The 21,593-nt window shown below is 40.2% G+C and overlaps 1 protein-coding gene across 1 annotated transcript in view; it reads right to left on the reverse strand.

Moving 5' to 3' along the window:
* The window catches only part of tex11 (testis expressed 11), a 55,147-nt gene that overhangs the window by 283 nt on the left and 33,271 nt on the right, over positions 1-21,593 (reverse strand). Inside the window, exons 14-28 of the mRNA XM_060926722.1 lie at positions 20,796-20,881; positions 20,548-20,685; positions 20,348-20,450; positions 17,958-18,082; positions 17,292-17,377; positions 17,096-17,149; positions 16,962-17,002; positions 16,715-16,801; positions 16,530-16,600; positions 6,691-6,807; positions 4,100-4,172; positions 3,829-3,978; positions 3,604-3,712; positions 3,392-3,512; positions 27-194 (exon numbers count right to left, since the gene is read on the reverse strand). Of these exons, the coding sequence (XP_060782705.1) occupies positions 27-194; positions 3,392-3,512; positions 3,604-3,712; positions 3,829-3,978; positions 4,100-4,172; positions 6,691-6,807; positions 16,530-16,600; positions 16,715-16,801; positions 16,962-17,002; positions 17,096-17,149; positions 17,292-17,377; positions 17,958-18,082; positions 20,348-20,450; positions 20,548-20,685; positions 20,796-20,881 (1,529 nt within the window). The remainder of the gene's footprint in view (positions 1-26; positions 195-3,391; positions 3,513-3,603; positions 3,713-3,828; positions 3,979-4,099; positions 4,173-6,690; positions 6,808-16,529; positions 16,601-16,714; positions 16,802-16,961; positions 17,003-17,095; positions 17,150-17,291; positions 17,378-17,957; positions 18,083-20,347; positions 20,451-20,547; positions 20,686-20,795; positions 20,882-21,593) is intronic.

Raw genomic sequence — 21,593 nt, forward strand, 5'->3', positions numbered from 1 at the left:
TAACACTTGTAAAAGTGTTATTTTACCTGAGTCTGATAGCTGTCCTGCATAGAACCCAGGTGCTGCAGGAAACTTATCCCTAAACCACACCACTTCTCAGCCTCAGAATACTGGGACAGACTGTAGAGCAAAATTCCTGTGTTCCATGCTCGAGTCAACAGCCACAAGATCTCCATTTCAGGAAAGTCTTCTGACTGGAGGGAAAAAGCAAAGCTATTACACTATAGAATATCTTGGAGTCAAACACCAAATGTTTAAATTGGATGCTTTTGATTTAAGGCATCCTTATTTTCACCTAATTGTTCAGGTTAGTATCAGCACCTAAAGTAATGAATTGCCTTAAAAACAGTGTACAGTGATGCTTGAAAGTTTGTGAACCCTTTAGAAGTTTCTATATTTCTGCATAAATATGACATCAGATTTTCACACAAGTCCTAAAAGTAGATAAAGAGAACCCAGTTAAACAAATGAGACAAAAATATTATACTTGGCCATTTATTTATTGAGGAAAATGATCCAATATTACATATCGGATTAGCAGTTAATTTGAAGGTGAAATTAGAGTCAGGTGTTTTCAATCAATGGGATGACAATCAGGTGCGAGTGGGCACCCTGTTTTATTTAAAGAACAGGGATCTATCAGAGTCTGATCTTCACAACACGTTTCTGGAAGTGTATCATAGCGCGAACAAAAGAGATTTCTGAGGACCTCAGAAAAAGCGTTGTTGATGCTCATCAGGCTGGAAAAGGTTACAAAACCATCTCTAAAGAGTTTGGACTCCATCAATCCACAGTCAGACAGATTGTGTACAAATGGAAGAAATTCAAGACCATTGTTACCCTCCCCAGGAGTGGTCGACCAACAAAGATCACTCCAAGAGCAAGGCGTGTAATAGTCGGTGAGGTCACAAAGGACCCCAGGGTAACTTCTAAGCAACTGAAGGCCTCTCTCATATTGGCTAATGTTAATGTTCATGAGTCCACCATCAGGAGAACACTGAACAACAACAGTGTGCATGGCAGGGTTGCAAGGAGAAAGCCACTGTTCTCCAAAAAGAACGTTGCTGCTTGTCTGCAGTTTGCTAAAGATCACATGGACAAGCCAGAAGGCTATTGGAAAAATGTTTTGTGGACGGATGAGACCAAAATAGAGCTTTTTGGTTTAAATGAGAAGTGTTATGTTTGGAGAAAGGAAAACACTGCATTCCAGCATAAGAACCTTATCCCATCTGTGAAACATGGTAGTGGTAGTATCATGTTTTGGGCCTGTTTTACTGCATCTGGGCCAGGATGGCTTGCCATCATCGAGGGAACAATGAATTCTGAATTATACCAGCAAATTCCAAAGGAAAATGTCAGGACATCTGTCCATGAACTGAATCTCAAGAGAAGGTGGGTCATGCAGCAAGACAACGACCCTAAGCACACAAGTCGTTCTACCAAAGAATGGTTAAAGAAGAATAAAGTTAATGTTTTGGAATGGCCAAGTCAAAGTCCTGACCTTAATCCAATCGAAATGTTGTGGAAGGACCTGAAGCGAGCAGTTCATGTGAGGAAACCCACCAACATCCCAGAGCTGAAGCTGTTCTGTACGGAGGAATGGGCTAAAATTCCTCCAAGCCAGTGTGCAGGACTGATCAACAGTTACCAGAAACGTTTAGGTGCAGTTATTGCTGCACAAGGGGGTCACACCAGATACTGAAAGCAAAAGTTCACATACTTTTGCCACTCACAGATATGTAATATTGGATCATTTTCCTCAGTAAATAAATGACCAAGTATAATATTTTTGTCTCCTTTGTTTAACTGGGTTCTCTTTATCTACTTTTAGGACTTGCGTGAAAATCTGATGTTTTAGGTCACATTTATGTAGAAATGTAGAAAATTCTAAAGGGTTCACAAACTTTCAAGCACCACTGTATGTTGATCATGACTATACTGGGTGAAAAATTGAGAGAAACCTTCGTGGCTCTGATATGCTGAGGGATTTTGCTGGCACGGATTGGGTCCACAAGCCAATACAAAGCTTTTCTGACTGATCTTTATCCTATGACGAAACATTTCTATCCTGATCAGAGTCTTCCAGGATAACAATATACACAGGGCAGGAAAGCTGACTGATTTGATGAGGATGAAAATTACGTAAACCATATACTATAGCCTTTACAGTTAATAGAGCTCAACCCAATTGAACACCTATTTTGGATGGTATAGAGCATTCCCCACCACCGTCATCCCAAAAGAGAATCTCTTGAAAGAACGTTGCTCATTCCTACAGTACAGTTCAAGAGACTTGTACTTGATCTGTGACCAGGTGCACTGAAGCTGTTCTGGTAGTTAATAGTGGCCTAATACCTCACTAATACACTACCACACTTAGGCCAAGTTTACATTAGACCGTATCTGTCTCGTTTTCTTCGCGGATGCACTGTCCGTTTACATTAAAATGCCTGGAAACGCCAGGAAACGGGAATCCGCCAGGGTCCACGTATTCAATCCAGATCGTGTCTGGTCCGGTGCTGTGTAAACATTGAGAATACGCGGATACGCTGTGCTGAGCTCTAGCTGGCGTCGTCATTGGACAACGTCACTGTGACATCCACCTTCCTGATTCGCTGGCGTTGGTCATGTGACACGACTGCTGAAAAACGGCGCGGACTTCCGCCTTGTATCACCTTTCATTAAAGAGTATAAAAGTATGAAAATACTGCAAATACTGATGCAAATACTACCCATTGTGTAGTTATGATTGTCTTTAGGCTTGCCATCCTTCCACTTGCAAGTGGTAAGTGACGCGCATGCCCGACATGCACTGAGATCACACACACAGCGGCTCAGTCCCAAATCACTGCTCATGCGCTTCACTCGCGCGCTCTGTGAGCTGCGCAGGGCCGGAGTGCGCACCCTCCAGAGGGCACTCGCTGTTCAGGGCGGAGTGATTTGGAGCGCAGGATGCCTGCGGAGCCGAGCGTATCCGCGTATTGGCGTTGCTGTGTGCACGCGAATCGTGTATTGGCGTTGCTGTGTGCACACTAATCGTTTTAAAAACGTTAATCTGATGATCCGCTGATACGGTCTAATGTAAACCCCACCTTAATGTACATTTGCTTAGAGGTGTTGAAATGTGAAGTAAAATTTCTGTTTAATGTCTTGATTCAGATTAATCCAACCAGTTTTTTGTTTTTTTTCTAAGTCAATCAAAAGACCAAGTGCTACAAAAATTTTCAATTTAGCAAACTGGCAGGAAGAGGCTGGTGAATGCCGCATCTGCTCACTGAAGTGTAGCTAAAAGCCCATTGACTGAAATAGGAGATTCTTTTTGAGATGGGGATAATTGCTGAGCTACAGTAGTTGATATATGATGGGTGCTGAGTCATGCTGGCCAGCTCACTGCAGCTGAAATGATGGAAAGGGCCTCCTCATAGTAACCCCATACTTCCTGTAATATACGGGGCTCCACTTCACACACACCACTGGGCACTGACAGCTGGATCAGAGTGTGCAAGCAGTAACTGTTGGGTGCACACACAAAAACAGATATTAATTTGTGAGGGAAAATGTACACTTTGTCTTTAATAGCATATAAGGGATCAGGGCAGTTACCAGCAGCGTGCCAGATCTGCCCGTGGGTCTTGCTTGTGTAGAGAAAGGGCAACTCTTAGTGCCTTCTTACACACCACAGGAAAATGGGCTGGGGGTTTCATTGCTAAGGCTGCATATACAAAACAGGTAGCCATTTTCATAATCTGCATAACCTTATCGCATTACAGCACAAAGAATTAGCATTCTTAGATGTCTGAACATGTATTACTCGAAAAAAGATCTTACTTGCAATTGTCTCCAAAATTTTTGCATCAACATTATCAAGCTCCAGGACTGACTCTAGGACAGACTCAAGCTTGGGATCGTTTAACTTGGCTCGTGCCTCAAACTCGTACAGAAGCAATAAAGTGTCAGTTGGGTCTTTGGCATAGTCACCTAAAAATAAATTGAATGTTATGTAACGTCTTCTACATTTATGAATTTGGGTTTAAACTGGAATAAAGTTCTTCTAGTACAAGTATTCCAGTACTATTCAAAATAGCTGTAAATAAGATACCTGAAGCTTTTAAAGCCCTCCATATCCCCCAGCAGATCTGAATGTGCTCTAAAGCTTGGGTCAGGATCTCAGTCTAAAACACAGTAGATTAAGGAAGATTTAGCATACAGTACCATCTAGTGGATCGCTCATGGAACAGTGCACATAAATGCAGAAAACGGATTAGAATACTGACAATCCACATTCACTTTAAATATAGTGGTTACATGTGTTTAAAGCATAAACACAGAACCATGGTCTCACTTTTTGTTTATAAATGCCTTGAGACCTCAAGAATGGCATAGGAATAGTGTTAAGCGTTAACAATAAATCTAATATAGTAATTTTTTATGATTAAAGTGATTCATATAGGTAGCGGTTTGAGTGAATGACCTTGACATCTGCGACGTCACAACAGAAGTCTATCAGTCTCATCGCCATTTCCGCTACACTAAAACACAGCTGACTGCAACTCCAATCCTCCATTTTGAGCTAATTTATCACCATGCCACGTAGATGTGTTGCTGACGGGTGCAGCAACACAACAGAAGGTGGATTTACGTTGCATTCATGGCCTAAGAATGTTCAAACTACAAGGATTTGGAAGCATTTTGCGAGTTGGGCGCCTACGAAGTAGTCTCTCCTCTGCTCTGCACATTTTACTGAAGACTCGTACGAGACCTCTGATCTGTTGAGGAGCGTTGGCTATAAGCCTGTATTGAAAAATGGTGCAGTACCAACAATTAAAGGAAAAGAAAACGACAAGAAAAGGAAAGGGAGTTCAGCTGCAGCAGTTCTCCCCGGAGTATGAGCCAAGGGTTATTGTTAAAACCCGGAACGGGACGGGACATGACTCCCCGCGGTTGTTGCTAAAACCGGTGATATCCCGTCCCAGGTTTTAGTAATTGCCTGAGCTGAGCAGTAATGGTGGAGTACTCAGTATGGAGAGAATGGAGAATGAGTGGAGCAGCCATCTGATTTCTCCACTGGATATTGCTGCCATCTCACCCTTACGTGGAAGAAGCAAATGAACGGAGAACTGAATGAACAACTGAAAGTCAGATTGTTTCAAAAACAATCGGCCACAAAATCGGCCTTCAAGAAGCGAGAACACAGACGGGTAAGCTCCAACTCTCATTTGGGTACAAAACAACACGTTGTTTACCTGCATTTAGATTAATACATGTAACTTGTATTGTGTATTTAAGTTACCGGTATAAGATTATTTAATTTGTTTCAGAATGTGATTGTCTCAGTTCATCCATTCATCCATTATCTGTAGCCACTTATCCTGTCCTACAGGGTCGCAGGCAAGCTGGAGCCTATCCCAGCTGACTATGGGCGAGAGGCGGGGTACATCGCAGGGCTGACACATAGACACAGACAACCATTCACACTCACACCTACAGTCAATTTAGAGCCACCAATTAGCCTAAACTGCATGTCTTTGGACTGTCGGGGAAACCAGAGCACCTGGAGAAAACTCATGCAGGCACAGGGAGAACATGCAAACTCCACATAGAAAAGCTCTTGTCTGCCGCTGGGCTCGAACTCAGGACCTTCTTGCTGTGAGGCGACAGCGCTAACCACTACACCACCATGTCTCAGTTTATCTGATTATTTAATTAGCCTTTTACGTTTTATCAGTGAAAATGCATGCATGTATGTTGCATAAGTTATAACACCTATCCTGTTTTAATGAGAGTCAACCCACAATCAATGAAGTCAAATCAGTCTTAGTTGAGCAAGTCGGTCACAGTATTTCTTACTTTCACCATAAATTTTTATTTATATGACTTTGGTCTATAGCTGTCAAAGGCCTCGGCCTTAAAACCGGTTACTGCTGTGATGTCAATCACTCAGGGCTGGCTGGCTCAGCGGGGCAGCTCGAATGCCAACTGTGCGGTCGATTTTAACTCTCATATATATATATATATATATATATATATATATATATATATATATATATATATATATATATAAAATTCCCATTTATGCAGCATACAAGAGTCAAGGATGGAGATACTATCCACTCAGAAATGTATTTAAAAATAAAGGTTCTGCATATCTGCTTTAAGCAATACTTAGTCAATATTTGCTGGTAATATCAAGCATGGTGGCGGCACGGTGGTGTAGTGGTTAGCACTGTCGCCTCACAGCAAGAAGGTCCGGGTTCGAGCCCTGTGGCTGGCGAGGGCCTTTCTGTGCAGAGTTTGCATGTTCTTCCCGTGTCCACGTGGGTTTCCTCCGGGTGCTCCGGTTTCCCCCCCAGTCCAAAGACATGCAGGTTAGGTTAACTGGTGACTCTAAATTGACTGTAGGTGTGAATGTGAGTGTGAATGGTTGTTTATGTGTCGGCCCTGTGATGACCTGGCGACTTGTCCAGGGTGTACCTCGCCTTTCGCCCATAGCCAGCTGGGATAGGCTCCAGCTTGCCTGCGACCCTGTAGAACAGGATAAAGCGGCTAGAGATAATGAGATGAGATGAGATGAGATCAAGCATGGCTCTGACTTTAGATACAGAATTAAAAAAAAAAAAAAAAAAAAAAACTAATCTGAATTTAAAAAAAAATTGAATTCTGAATGTCAAAAATGTTGCATAGTTTATCTGCCTGTTGTTCGGTCTGAGGAGTCGTGCAACAGATGTCCAGACTGGCAGCAGCAACCATCAGCAAACATGTCTTCTGTCCCATCAACACACCTCTATCTTGAACACAAACCTGTGACAGCTGACCACCAATAGAACCAGAGGAAATGGAAAATGTGAAGAGCAAATGTAGGTTTCTGATTAAAGCATATCTTTCAATGTAATCAGACATTACCTCCAAAACATACAGAATCACATTTTCCTCTAAAGGTGTCAAACTCGAAGGCTTTATTTTAGTCAGCTAACCTACAAAAAATACAACCCCAAATCAGAAAAAGTTGGGATATGTTGAAACTGAAATTAAAACGGAAAAAAATGTAAATATAAATCATCTTTGACCTTCATTGTATTCAAAACACAGCACCACATTATTTGATGTTTTTCAAAATAAGCCCCGATTTCAGTTTTGATTCTCGCAACACATTTCAAAAAAGTTGGGATGGTAAAGCATTTACCCATTTATAATGTTGCCATTCATTCTCACACCATTTAAAAGATGTTTAAGGACTGAAGACACCAAGTGTCAGTAATGCTGTCGAGAGCGTCAGTCCGAACCCAACTCCAAACATGGCCGCTCAGAACTACAACACCCATGAACCTCAGCACCCTTTATCACCTGTTTATTAAATACACTGGTCACTTGTTTCCTGGGTCATCAGCCCCTGCTATATAAACACCTCTTCCACTCACACTCGATGCAAAGTATCATTCAGAGTTCATTCCTGTCATACTGAGCCTTTATTCTACTGCCTGCTTTATTGTGTTCTCGACCCTCGCTCTTGTATCTTTCTCGTTATTTCTCTAGCCCTGTCCGCATTGCCCCGTCTACCGATCGATTGACCCTCACCTGTCCCACGACCTTGATTCTAGTCTCGCGTTCTGGCTTTGTTTCCAGTTTGCTTTCCCCGCTCTTCCCTGCACATACAGTACCAGTCAAAAGTTTGGAAACACCTTCAAATTCGATGTTTTTTCTTTATTTTAATTAACTAAAAGACACTTCGTGTCTTAAAGTAATGACTGACTGTTATTTCTCTTTACTTAGTTGAGTGGTTCTTGACATAATATGGATTACTACAGTTGTCGAACAGGGCTATTTACTGTATTTTTATTTTTTACTCTTTACTGGTTGGTGTCGTCAAATGCATTAAGAAGGCAAGAAATTCCATTTTTGACAAGACACACCTGTTAATTGAGAAGCATTCCAGGTGACTACCTCATGAAGCTGGTTCAGATAATGCCAGTAGTGTGCAAAGCTGTTATCAAGGTAAATAGTGACGACTTTGAAGAATCTAAAAGATGAAACGTTGTTTTTTTTAAACACTTTTTTTGTTTACCATATAATTCCATATGTTCCATATGTTATTTCATAGTTTTGATGAGTTCAGTATTGTTTTACAATGTAGGGGAAAAAAAATAAAATAAAATAAATAAATAAATAAAAACATTGAATTCGAAGGTGTTTCCAAACTTTTGACTGGTACTATACATCCGTAAGTGCCTGCACCCTGACACCAAATGATTAAGCATTTCAGGTGTTATTTTTTCCCCATTCGTGCAAACTGGTCTTAAGGTGTGCAACAGTATGGGGTTGTTGTAATATTTTTTGCTTCAAAATTTTCCACACATTCTCTACTGGGGACAGGCACCCTCTTCTTCCACGGCCATGCCTTTGTAATGTGTGCAGAATGTGGTTTTTCATTGTCTTGTTGAAATATCCTTGGAAAAGATGTCATCTTGAAGGCAGCACATGTTGCTCCAAAATTTCAATGTACTTTTCTGCATTAATGCTGCAGTCACAGAAACGCAAGTTACCTTTACCAAGGGCACTGACAACCACATACCAGACAGACCCTGGCTTTTGGACTTGTGGCTGGATTAACCAAATTAGCTTTTTTAGCATTATGCAATTTTTTCAGTCTTTTGTGGCCCCTATCTCAACTTTTTTGAAATGTGTTGCTGGCAGTAAATTCAAAATGAGCATATATTTTCAAAAAAAAAAACAAAAACAAAATTTGTCAGTTTCAATATTTGATATGTTGTCTTTGTACTATTTTCAGTGAAATATAGGGTTTCCATGGTTTGAAAATGATCACATTGTTTGTTTTTTTATTTATAGTTTACACAGCGTCCCAACTTTTTTGGAACTGGGGTTGTGTGTGTGTGTATATATAAGCTTATATATGGACAAGTTTTTTACTGGGAAATACACCACTCATATTTTTCACACAAACTACATCCAGGACATGGAGAACCAAAACCGTGAGATAATTCTCTATATGTCACTCGTGAGGAAATCAATGAATTGTTTTGATAAATTTGGGTACTTTTTTGTGAACGTGTCTATATAATAAAAAGAACATCACACATTGGCTTGAAGATATAAAGTTTATCTTCTCATGTTGAAAAACCCACATTTTTCATATGAAATACATTGCAGATCTGAGTGACATAATTCCTGATATTTCACTGAGATGACGTCACTCCCAGTATTTTCCCGCTGACTAGACGCGTGTTGTCAAAATGGCAAACCGGTTCAAAATTAAAATTCTTTTGATGAACTTTTTTGTGGATGTGTCTATATAATATAAAGAACATTATATGGTGGTGCAAAGATATGAAGTTTATCTTCTCATGCTGAAAAATATTTCACTCTTTTGCTCCGCTCACTTGTGATCTATATGTTCATCACTTGAAGATGAACTTCACATCTTCACGCAACCGTGTAATGTCCCCTATATATATATATATATATATATATATATATATATATAAATGTGTGTGTGTGTGTGTGCGCGCGCAAATCCATTTTAAGACAAATAAGTCTAACTGTTCAAATAAGATATAATTCTACAATATAAAGGGAGGACGGGCTGGTCTGTGCAAATGCAGAGTCGATATTCCTGGAAGATAAGCATGATGTTAGCATGATGCCCTTTATCAGGCAACAGACTTTTAGAGACCAGTATGAATTGTTTTTTTCAGAATATGAAAACTGGCTTGAAAGTCAGTTCCGTTTGCCATGGAATCTGGTCAATTTTAAAAAGCTCCATCATGGTTTGGCCTCCTCTAGTAGCAGAAAAAACTGTTGATTAGCAGTAATGGGTCCGTCTCAGAAACTGGTCTCTCATTTGGGACATTATGGTCAAAAAATAAATTTTCTAATATTACTATTTTTTTTGCATTTCCCTAACACTCAATGTTTCTTTTGTCATGTTTAATAAGAATAAAGATAGTATCTTGCTTTATCTGGCCTCCACTGTGGAAAATTTTTTTTATTGCAATTCAAATGGTTTTGTAAAATTGATTTACATATAAAATAACTACATCATGAAGAATTAAAGCCCCTCCTTCACAGATGAGTGAAAATATTGAATAAATTTCCTCTTTGATTGCTTGGGTTAAAAATGCCAAGTTATGATGACTGAATTGATTATTCACTTAAATATGAATAATATGATACATTTTGGGTATTTGATATGGCGAAATAGGACACAATGGAAAAATCAAGAACACACCGGAAAGATGAGAATAACGGCGGTGGTAAAAGAATAGCGACTGTACCGGCTGAAGGTCGCGCAGGTCTCTGCTGCGGCGCGCGAGCAACGGGACATCACTACCGCACCGGACGGAGCACGAGGCGGGGCAAAATGACTGGCCGTAGATTCTATCAAAAGTTCGATCTAAATTGACCATAGTTGCAAAATATTGGCCAAAAGTACGCAAACACTACGAAATATGAAAGTAAGATGAAAAAGACTAAAACAAAATAAAACTGTCAAGACTCACCTTTTCAGTGATAACGTCCAAACAGATCACCCGCGTAACAGAAAGACCACAAATGGAAGCACGATCAACTTCTAACTGTTGGAGTGGAAAATTCCATTCTACACATGCAAATTGTTAATGTGTGTCCTTCCCCGCACACAAATAACACGCTACGGTAAAAAAATAGACCACGACTCATTTTATAGCTCAGAAATTCATACAAGACCAGCTACCACTGTAACACATTCTGTAAGAAACATATTCTATACCTAACTTTTTCAGCTTTCATTTTAAAAAACAAAATCGCAGATTTACAACTAAATTTTTATATGGCGTAGTGATTTTAAGTTACTACTGTTGGTGAGGTAGTGACCTTGACCCCGAGGCTTTCCGTTTAGATCAAAACACACGATCGTATTGGTTTTGGGTATGCAGAAAATGGAGTTACAACGGTGATCAAATATTTTGCATGATGTTTTATTACGGTTATGATTATTCTGTGAGCGCACCAATCCTTAGGTGTATAAAGTTACAACTTAAAATACAATTAGTGATAACTGTAGACTTTTCAGTGGACTCCAACCTTTTTAAGGCAATGCGATGTAGTCAACCATTTATCATGTCCCAGATCAAGCCGCCATTTTTCCACAAATTTGCAGAATTTTTGCCAAATTCTGAATAGAGTATTCACATCAAAGATTTAGTTTTATCTGTATTATTTCTTTCATCATTTTATTTCAAATTAAAACCAACATCACCATTCAAACCCTCATAGTTTATTGACTGTGAGTATATTTAGTGGGGTACCCCCACAGTACCCAGTTTCTGAGACAGACCCTAATACTTTTATTTTTACTCGGTTTTTGTGTCAACATTTTCTTTTGACCTCACTTATATCCTGCTGAATGAATGAAACCAAATTCATCTCTATAATTTCTCTCCATATTTTTGTCTTTAGCTGGAGAATTACTTGGTGGTTTTCACACACAGCAGGATCAATATCATAAAAAGCACAAAAAGATTCAGCAATAAGTTTTAGTGTTCCAATTAAACAGTCATGGAAATAATAAATGGATGGATGAAAGGATGGACAGATTGATGGAGTACTTATTACATATTTTCAATGCTTGGTAAAAGCACATACATTTTATTACTTCATAATGGACCCCCTGACCCCCCCCCCCCCCACACACACACACACACACACATTTCTTATGTTTTGCTTTAAGATCCTAAATTGTTTATGTAATCTAAGCTTATCTATGAAATAAATGCATTTAAAAAGGAATTTGTCTTAAAGTTCACAGATAATAATGCTAATGCCCAGTTAGCATGGTTCTCGCCAAAGCGTTTTAGCGTATCGAGCCCGATACACTTGCTCTGCCTGCCGATACGCTTAGTCTCTTTAGTTAAAATCTGATACGCTTAGATTTATACCGATACGTTAAATTTCCTACCCACAAGTAACTAGATACAGTGCCTTGAAAAAGTATTCATACCCCTTGAACTTTTTCACATTTTCCACCTTACAACCACGAACTTAAACGTTTTTTATTGAGATTTTATGTGATAGACCAACACAGAGTAGCACATAATTGTGAAGTGAAACGAAAATTATAAATGGTCTTCAAATTTTTAAACAAATAAAAATCTGAAAAATGTGGTGTGCATTAGTATTCAGCCCCCTGTCCTCTGATACCTCTAAATACAATCCAGTGCAATCAATTGCCTTCAGAAGTCATCTAATTAGTTAATAGAGTCCTACTGTGTGCAATTTACTCTCAGCATAAATACACTTGTTCTGTGAAGGCCTCAGGGGTTTGTTAGAGAACACTGAAGAACAAACAGCATCATGAAGACCAAAGAACGCACCAGACAGGTCAGGGATAAAGTTCTAGAGAAGTTTAAAGCAGGGTTAGGTTATAAAAAATATCCCAAGCAGCACTGTTCAATCCATCATTCAAAAATGGAAAAAGTATGGCACAACTGCAAACCTACCAAGACATGGCCGTCCACCTAAACTGACAGAGCGAGCAAGGAGAGCACTGGTCAGAGAAGCAGCCAAGAGGCCCATGATCACTCTGGAGGAGCTGCAGAAATCCACAGCTCAGGTGGGAGAATCTGTGCACAGGACAACTATAAGTTGTACACTCCACAAATCTGGCCTTTTTGGAAGAGTGGCAAGAAGAAAGCCATTGTTGAAAGACAGGCATAAGAAGTCTCGTTTGCAGTTTGCCAGAAGCCATATAGGGGACACAGCAAACATGTGGAAGAAGGTGCTTTGGTCAGATGAGACCAAAGTTGAGCTTTTTGGCCTAAATGCAAAGCGCTATGTGTGGCGGAAAACTAACACTGCTCATCACCCTGCACACACCATCCCCACTGTGAAACATGATGGTGGTAGCATCATGCTATGGGGATGCTTTTCTTCAGCAGGGACAGGGAAGCTGGTCAGAGTTGATGGGAAGATGGATGGAGCTAAATACAGGGCAATCCTGGAAGAAAACCTGTTGGAGGCTGCAAAAGACTTGAGACTGAGAAGGAGATTCACCTTCCAGCAAGACAATGACCCTAAACATACAGCCAGAGCTACAATGGAATGGTTTAGATCAAAGAATATTCATGTATTAGAATGGCCCAGTCAAAGTCCGGACCTAAATCCCATTGCGCATCTGTGGCAAGACTTGAAAATTGCTGTTCACAGACGCTCTCCATCCAATCTGGCTGAGCTTGAGCTACTTTGTAAAGAAGAATGGGCAAAAATTTCAGTGTCTAGATGTACAAAGCTGGTAGAAACATACCACAAAAGACTTACAGCTGTAATTGCAACAAAAGGTGGCTCTACAAAGGATTGACGCAGGGGGGCTGAATACTAATGCACACCACATTTTTCAGATTTTTATTTGTTTAAAATTTTGACAACCATTTATAATTTTCATTTCACTTCACAATTATGTGCTACTCTGTGTTGGTCTATCACATAAAATCTCAATAAAAAACTTTTAAGTTTGTGGTTGTAAGGTGGAAAAATGTGAAAAAGTTCAAGGGGTATGAATACTTTTTCAAGGCACTGTACATAGGAGAGCAAATGACAGATCCATTTACATATTGATTGATATTTGTGTTAAACAAGCGGTCTTTTTTTCTAATGTTTGTGTTGATTCTGTCAAAGTCATATGTCCGCGTGGTATGATGTAAACAAACTGTAATCTGTTGGCTGTGTCAAGATCACGTGTTCAAACCGTCCAATAAAAATATCGAAAGAAAACGCCAGACATCCCGGAAGTTTCCGATTCATTATAAGCGATCTCACTGGCTGCCGATGTTGTCCCCCACCAGACGGACAAAGCCGACTGATTTTAATCACAAAAGTTTGACCTAGTCTATTATCATTCATAAATGTGTTTATAAGTAAATAATCTTTCTGCAAACTTAAATGTATGAATTAAGTTTTCTTTTCCTTTAAATATATGTTTTAATCTTAATCTAGTCCATTTAATAAAGTGCCAAAATTTAAACTTTATAACATGCAGTTGCCTTACTTTTCTTTTCAGTGTATCTTAGTTATACATATATTATGGTAATTGCATCAGAAACATTCTAAATCATTAGTTATAGTAATACAGCAACTTATTTTAAGGTGGCAGGTCTTAGGTTCAGATCCCTTTGTGATCAACAGGAGGTCATGATGATCGATTCTCTTCATTGGATTGCATAAGATGGAGCAAACCACTGGTCATATTTTCATGCACATTTTTGTTACAACACTACTTGATCATAGATAATTAAGGAATCCCTGTAGATTTTCAATCTATCATATACCTAAGGAATCTATAATGCAGGGATCCCAGCAGTAATTGAAAAAAATAGAGGAATGTAAGAAACTATCAGCAGGGGTCAAGGGGGCTGCAAGCCCCCTGAAGCTGTTGAGATTTTAACATTTAAAGATGCTATAGAACACATTTTTTACATAGATTTAACATAGAAAAGCAACAGAATTTAACAATAATGTGTATCTATTTGATGGCATATTTTGTAATCAATGACATAAGTGGCAAAAAAAAAATTGTTATTTATAAAAATTAGATGAAAATGTAGCTTTGAAGAATATACTTCTAACCCGGACACTGTTCCGCTATCTCTTTTATGGACGATATCTTTTTTCCACGACATATTCAGGGCTGTGAAATTGTAAATAAGAAATCTGAGGAAAAGGGGGGGTCTGGGGGGCACAGCCCCCCAGCATAAGCCGGGGGTCTGGGGCCCTGCGGGCCCCAGACACCAAGCCATTTTAGGTGTTATATGGTGTATTCTGAGCATTTCCTGCAAGTAAAACATTTATCTCAACAAATAAATATTTGACTAGTCTTGGTCTTCATTTTGCCATATAAAATACCTATCAACAGTTTTCTCTTTTAAAATGAAAGATCCATGTAAAATACCTTGAAATATCTAATAAGTGCCTATGTATTTTATCTCTTAATCAAAATAAAAGTAAAAAAAAGTGTAAATAACAATTTAAAGAAAAGTTAATAAAAGAAACCTCTGATAGGCCTTTCAAAAATGACTTTGTGAAAAATCATGCTCAATATTTAAGTGAGATACCTGTTGTCTTCCAAATTACACTTAATTCTTGTATTATGTCCTGGCTTTTTCCAAGAATCTGTCACAATGTCTCTTGTCTACAGAGCAAAAGTTTAAAAAAATTAATGTTTCTTATCTAATATATTATTTACATCTTTTCTTTTACTTCTGGCTCCTTCTATTCCTCTTTGCATCACTCCCAGCTATTTCTTTCAATTCATCTTTCAGTAAGGCTATTAGTTATTTGTTCTATAGTATTTGCATTCCTCTATTAAAGCTATTTACAAAATGTTCATAGTCTGTCAAACAGCATCTAATGAAAGTCTTTTAATTTTCTTTTCTTTAACACCGTCTCTTTCAGTTTTGCAAACTTGTTCTTTTTCATCTTTTCCTTCAGTCTGTCTGTGTGTTCTTTTCTAGCCCTCTTTGCATCTCTCTCAAACACCTCCTTAGCTTTCCTTTTTGATGGCATCTTAACTATGTCTGATCTTACACCCTGTAAGTACAAAATTCACGTATGCGGTGCCAGGTCACGCAATAGCTATTTTTAGCTCTGTCATTCGCAGTCAAGACGTGTTCCACGCTCAGCTGGCATAAAACTCCGCGAGTCCGGCTGTATTGAGCCGCCGGTCTCGTGCAAGGCGATTAAAACCGACTCGACCCCCCCCCAATGATTTTTAATGCAAAAATAGACGTTTTGTGAAGATGATATTTTTCGCGACAGAATCCGTGGAAATTTCACAGCCCTGCATATTGAATTAAGTTCAACGCATTAGAAACAAAAGCACGAACGGAGTTAAAACACATTTTCTAGCAAATGGGCACAGCCGTATTGTTTTCTCGTTCTATCGCGTACAGTCTCACAGTATTTACATCAATTTAACTTCCGAGTGTTCCCGAATGTCAACGAGAACAAACGAAGCTGACAAAAACATCGCTAAACAAGCAAACCAAATCAGAACGTATTCTGCTGGTCATTTTACTTAAACAAACATATTTTTAACGGATATACAAGAGATTAAAAAAAAAAAAAGACCACCACTTTGGCTAGAAAAATAGCAGAATTCCGCTAAATAGCGGACGTCTGGGATCCCTGATAATGAAACAGTTTCACTTGCATGTTGAACTTTAAGGTGAAATTTCAAATGTGGATACATTAATACTATTTAGGTCAGAAATCATTGAAACACTGGTAAAATCGATCCTATAATCATGTATCTAAAACCTCTCAGAGACCCCGAAAATGCACCTCAGAGCATCTATTTTCAAAAAATTTTCAGGGGGGGCATGCCCCCAGACCCCCCTAGTTTCGCTTCGCGCCATTGGCGCTCAATTGTCTGTGTTTTATCATGCCAGAATTTAGGGCTTTAATTTTTTTCTGGGGAAAACACTGGTTAGGGATGGAGTTTATCATCCTTGCTCTGAAGAGAAAATTATGCATAATATCTGAATTACCTGGTAGCACAGAAGAAAGAAATCTCTCATTCTAATTGAGCTGCTCTCACACTGCAAGGCTGCATTCCATGCTGACAAAATAAAGGAAATATAAGATGCATAATTATGGCACTGCAGTCATACAGTACCTCAAACTAAATATACTGAGTCAATGCATATGACAGATGAAGAAAGTGAGATTGCACCTATCCTTCTGAACCAGTTGGCCTGGTCAGAGCAAAAGTCCTCTCTCTGGCCAGGTGGTTTTCTGAGTTGGGACACAGTTTTCAGTGCTGTTTGAACACACATACAAGAAGTATATTTCACACACACTTGTCAGAATACTTTTCAGTTGACAGAAGAAACTATGAATACAAATTGATGGATATCAACCACTTGATGGAGATTTATGTGAAAAATATATTCTCATTTATCTAATGTTATCACACCTACCCATCTTTAGATATAAAAAGAGCGCATCTAGACTGACATTCCTGTAGCAGTTGAAAGAACAAATGTGTCAAAATAAACAGCAAAATGCTTTGACATATCAACATTTTACAGTTAGATAGCAATGACCTACTAACCTGGTTTGTTCATATGCGTTCTCCATTTTTGACAGCACGATTTCAACTAAACACCTAAATAAAATAATTTTGTCAGATATTTCAGAAGGCACTACAACTGGCTGAAGGACTGTTCTCCCACTTCTGATATATAATTTTTTTTCACAGTCTGTTAACATATACAGTGCAAAACAGGGGTCTTTCTTTCTATACAAACCTGAGAGCAGTAAGCACTTGGACTACATCATGTGAGAGTTCACAAAAACGTTCCAGTGCTTTCATGGCTGTGTCCTGCTGTTCATTCTGTCATAAACAAAGTTATACATTATATGACCAAAAGTATGTGGACACCTGACCATCATGTCCATATGTGGGTCTTCCCCAATTTGTTATCCCAAAGTTGGAAGCACACAATTATCTAGAATGTTTTTGTATGCTATAGCATTACCATTCCCCTTCACTGGAACTAAGAGACCCAAACCTGTTTTCTTATGACAAAGCCACTGCACAAAGTGAGGTCAATAAAGACAAATTCTGCCAAAGTTGGTGTAGAACAACTCGCACTTGCCCACACCAAGCCCTGACCTCAACCCCACTGAATACCTTTGTGTTGGGTCAATTGGAATGCTATGTGCCAGGTCTTCTCACCCGACATCACTGCCTGACCTCACTAATGCTGTCATGGCTGAAATGACAAATCCCCACAGCGATGCTCCAAAATCTAGCGGAAAGTCTTTCCAGAAGAGTGAAGGTTATTATAACAGCAAAGGGAGGAGTAAATTTGGAATGGGATGTTCAAAAGCACATATGGGCATGATAAGGTTACTGGACAATAATGATAATAATAATGGGTAAAATACTTATATTCTGTGTTCTCACTGACATCCAGAGCAAGTTGAGCAGCCAGGCTAAGAAGGTTTGCTGCTGCATTCTCAGTTACAAGAAGTCTATCCTCACTGGACACAGGCATCTGAGCTAGTACACCAATTTCTCCTATAGCCTCAGCAGCTGCAGGGCAGAAACGATTTCATTATGACTGTTAAGAATTTTTCTTAAAACATGAAAATATGTTAGTTTTAAAGGCCAAACAGAACAATTAAATATAGTGTTTGCTGTATTTCAATTCATGCATTCATTTTGTTTTATTGTACAGTATATGCCACTTTACACTTGGAAACTTTACACAACTTTAATCCAATCACACTGTGCTGTATTTTTTCTCACTATGTTGTAGTGTATAGTGTTGTTATTGTACTGTTATTGAACTTAACTGTCTATTTTTTTTACTTGTCTATGCTCTCTTATATGCATGTGCGCACGCGTGTGTGTGCGCGCGTTTGTGCGTGCGTGTTATCATTTTCTGTTACATGAGCCTCCTTACAAGCATTTGAGAGAGCATTTGAGTGAAGACGGAGCCTCTACACCTTCACAAGCATTTCACTGTACATATGTACTGGCATACTGTGCAAACAATAAATAAACTTGAATTGACTGTATAGGTCTCAAGATACATCTTTATGATGCGCTGGGATGCATCCTCAGTGATGTGCCTGGGGTCATTGGGGGTTTCGGGTCTTGCAACATCAGACCCCGTCACCCAAGTGACCCAGCCGGCGTTGATCAGGTCCTGGCTTGCATTCCAGCAGCAACAAGCCATGGGTCTCCCCTCTTCATCCAGAGCCACCTTATGGCTCTTTCTGTGGCTTCAGTGATGGAGCACATGGCTCCCCTACTTTGTGTTCCAGTCACTCCCAGCACTGCCAGGGCTTTGCAGAGAGAGCGGCCTATGAACCCTCGACAGCCCACTTCGATGGCGTAACAGCGAGCTCGCCAGCTGTTGCTTCTACACTCCTTCACGAGCTCCTGGTATTTGCCCAATTTCCTCTCATGGGCCTCCTCCATGTTTTCTTCCCAGGGCACTGTGAGTTCCCACATGGTGACTTGTCTGGTGGAGTCTGGGAAGATGACCAGGTCCAGGCGGAGTGTGGAATGGGAACTTTAGCTGTTTTCCAAGATCCACTCTCAGCTGTCAGTCTGGGGCTGTGGAAAGCACGCACAGTCTTGTCCGCAGTAGGGATGTTAACCGATGACCGTTTGACCGATGGTTGACCGAATCAACCGGTTAATTTTTTTTGGTTGTCGGTTAAACTAGAGACAATTCCCCTGTGGGAAACTGTGAGAGTGATGCAGTGCGCGTAGCAGTCGCTATAGCAGGAGCTGCACTGAACTGTGTGTGTGTCTCTGAGAGGGAGCAGCCCCTCCCTCGTGTGTGTGTGTGTGTGTGTGTGTGTGTGTGTGTGTGTGTGTGTGTGTGTGTGTGTGTGAGGGAGCAGCCCCTCCCTCGTGTGTGTGTGTGTGTGTGTGTGTGTGTGTGTGTGTGTGTGTGTGTGAGAGAGCGAGCAGCCCCTCCCCCATCCGCACGCTGTGAGCAGAGACACAGTGTGAAATTTGTTTTTTAAGAGTGTTTTTTAATTTTTAAGAGTGTTTAATTTTTTTAAGTTTTAATTCTGTATTAAAATTACTAAACAAGCAAATGCCGCCACAGTCCACGAAACACAGGAAGCACGAGAAGAAAACAGCAAATCAGAAAGCCGCGCACACCTGCGCAGCTTCCGCGAAAACGTGCGCAGCCCTCCGACCCATGCCTCACAGACCGCAACGGCACCTGCCCACTTAGCAACTTTAATACAGAATTTGCTCTGATGAAATTATTCAGACACTCCAACGCCCCCCCTAAAAAAAAAAAATCGGATCTGCACGATTCTGCCATGAAAAAGGCAGCATCCTCCAAAAGGCGCGCCGTTTGCATCCCTGTTTAAACTCATAGGTTAACCGACTTTAACCAGCTAATGAGGCTTGGTGGTCGGTCAAGATTTTTTTTTAGTTTTCGCCATCCCTAGTCCGCAGCGGTGGGGGAGCCTCGCCAGCTTTTAGGAAGTTGATGGAAACCTTCCCAGGATGGAACTTGCTATAGTTGATGGCAGTGCTTATCACTTCTGCAAGCACCTACAGCACCTGGTCGTGGCACCAGCGATAGCGACCATCAGCCAGGGCCTTAGGACAGCTGCTAAGGAGGTGCTGCAGTGTTCCTCTCCCGCCACACTGAGGGCAGGAAGGCGACTCTGCTTTGCCCCAAGTGTGGAGGTTGGTGGGGCTTGGTAAAGTGTCATACACTGCCTGGACCAGGAAGTCAGACCGCCAGAAGTCTGACCAGGTGATCTTGCACTGCTCCACATTAGTAGTATACATTTACATTGTATAAATGTTACTAACCTTTCTCTGTATTTTTCTCCAGAACTGCTATCTTGTAGACACTAAAATGTGTGAAGATGTTGTCTGGATCACACTTAAGTGCCTCTGAAATAGCTTCCTTGGCCTGCAAGAAATATTGAACATTTTTAGCTTTTGGTATAAAATCCGTAGGTGTGCATGTCATTGGATTTGTGCATGTATTTTGTATTGTATTAAATTACCTTGTCTAGTTGCTGCAAATAAAGGAAACAGGAAGCTCGATTTCTCTGCATTTTGGCCAGGTTCTGATCCAGCTCGCCCGCCTTGTAAAAACTTAATGAATAGTTGTACCACTGCAAAGCTTCATAATAGTTTTTGGCCTGGGCAGCAAAAATGTCCATGTAATAATAATAATAATAATAATAACAACAACAACGTCTGAAAACAGTGTGGAATTTTTTTTAATAAAATAAAGGGGTATTGAGAACACCTCAATGCTTTTAGCAGCTTTATCCCACAGAAGGAGGTGGAGGGAGGTGAGATTGTGTGGTGATAACTGCCTTCCTGTGTAATGCCCTAAAAAGGAATCAGACAGTGGTGGTCAAGAGACTGCTCAATATTTGATTTTTAGACTAATGAAACCCTAATAGTCTACATATGCAGAGCCAGCCACATTCTCAGTAGAATATTACTACCATTCACTATTTCCATGCCATCAGATTTGTGTCAAAGCTAAAAGAAGAAGCCTTTGTTACATATACGTTACAGCCCGGTGCAGTGGCGGCGGCAGAGGGGGGCCGGGGGGCAACTGCCCCCCTAAAATTATGTTGGGGGGGGTTTCCTGTGCCCCCCTAAGTTAAGATGGGAGTCCTTTGACTATTTACAAGGAAGAAAAGCAGAGAGCAGTGTAAATAAACAGCCCACTGCACACCTTTGTTTTCTCTTATTAAATCCCATTGCATCCCTTCATCCTGGCGCCATCCCTTTATACTGTAGGTTGGTCACCCATTTGCACCAAAACCGATGCAAATTAGCTTGGCCCTGACGTCACCGATTGCCTCCGCTTTCCAGGATTTTCCTTATTTGGCTTACGCAGAACTGCAAAACCCATCACTTTTAGTAGACAAGCTGATTTATGAATATTCTGTGGACTAATTAACCAGTTGCTGTGGCAACTGTCTAGACATATCTGGTCTTCTTGGGTACTCGCGCCAAAGCAGGGACGCTGTGACAGCAAGGCTATGACAGTGTTGCTACATTTGTATCTGACTAATAACTCGTGTCCTGT

Source organism: Neoarius graeffei, chromosome 8, assembly GCF_027579695.1.
Source record: "Neoarius graeffei isolate fNeoGra1 chromosome 8, fNeoGra1.pri, whole genome shotgun sequence".
Taxonomy (NCBI): domain Eukaryota; kingdom Metazoa; phylum Chordata; class Actinopteri; order Siluriformes; family Ariidae; genus Neoarius; species Neoarius graeffei.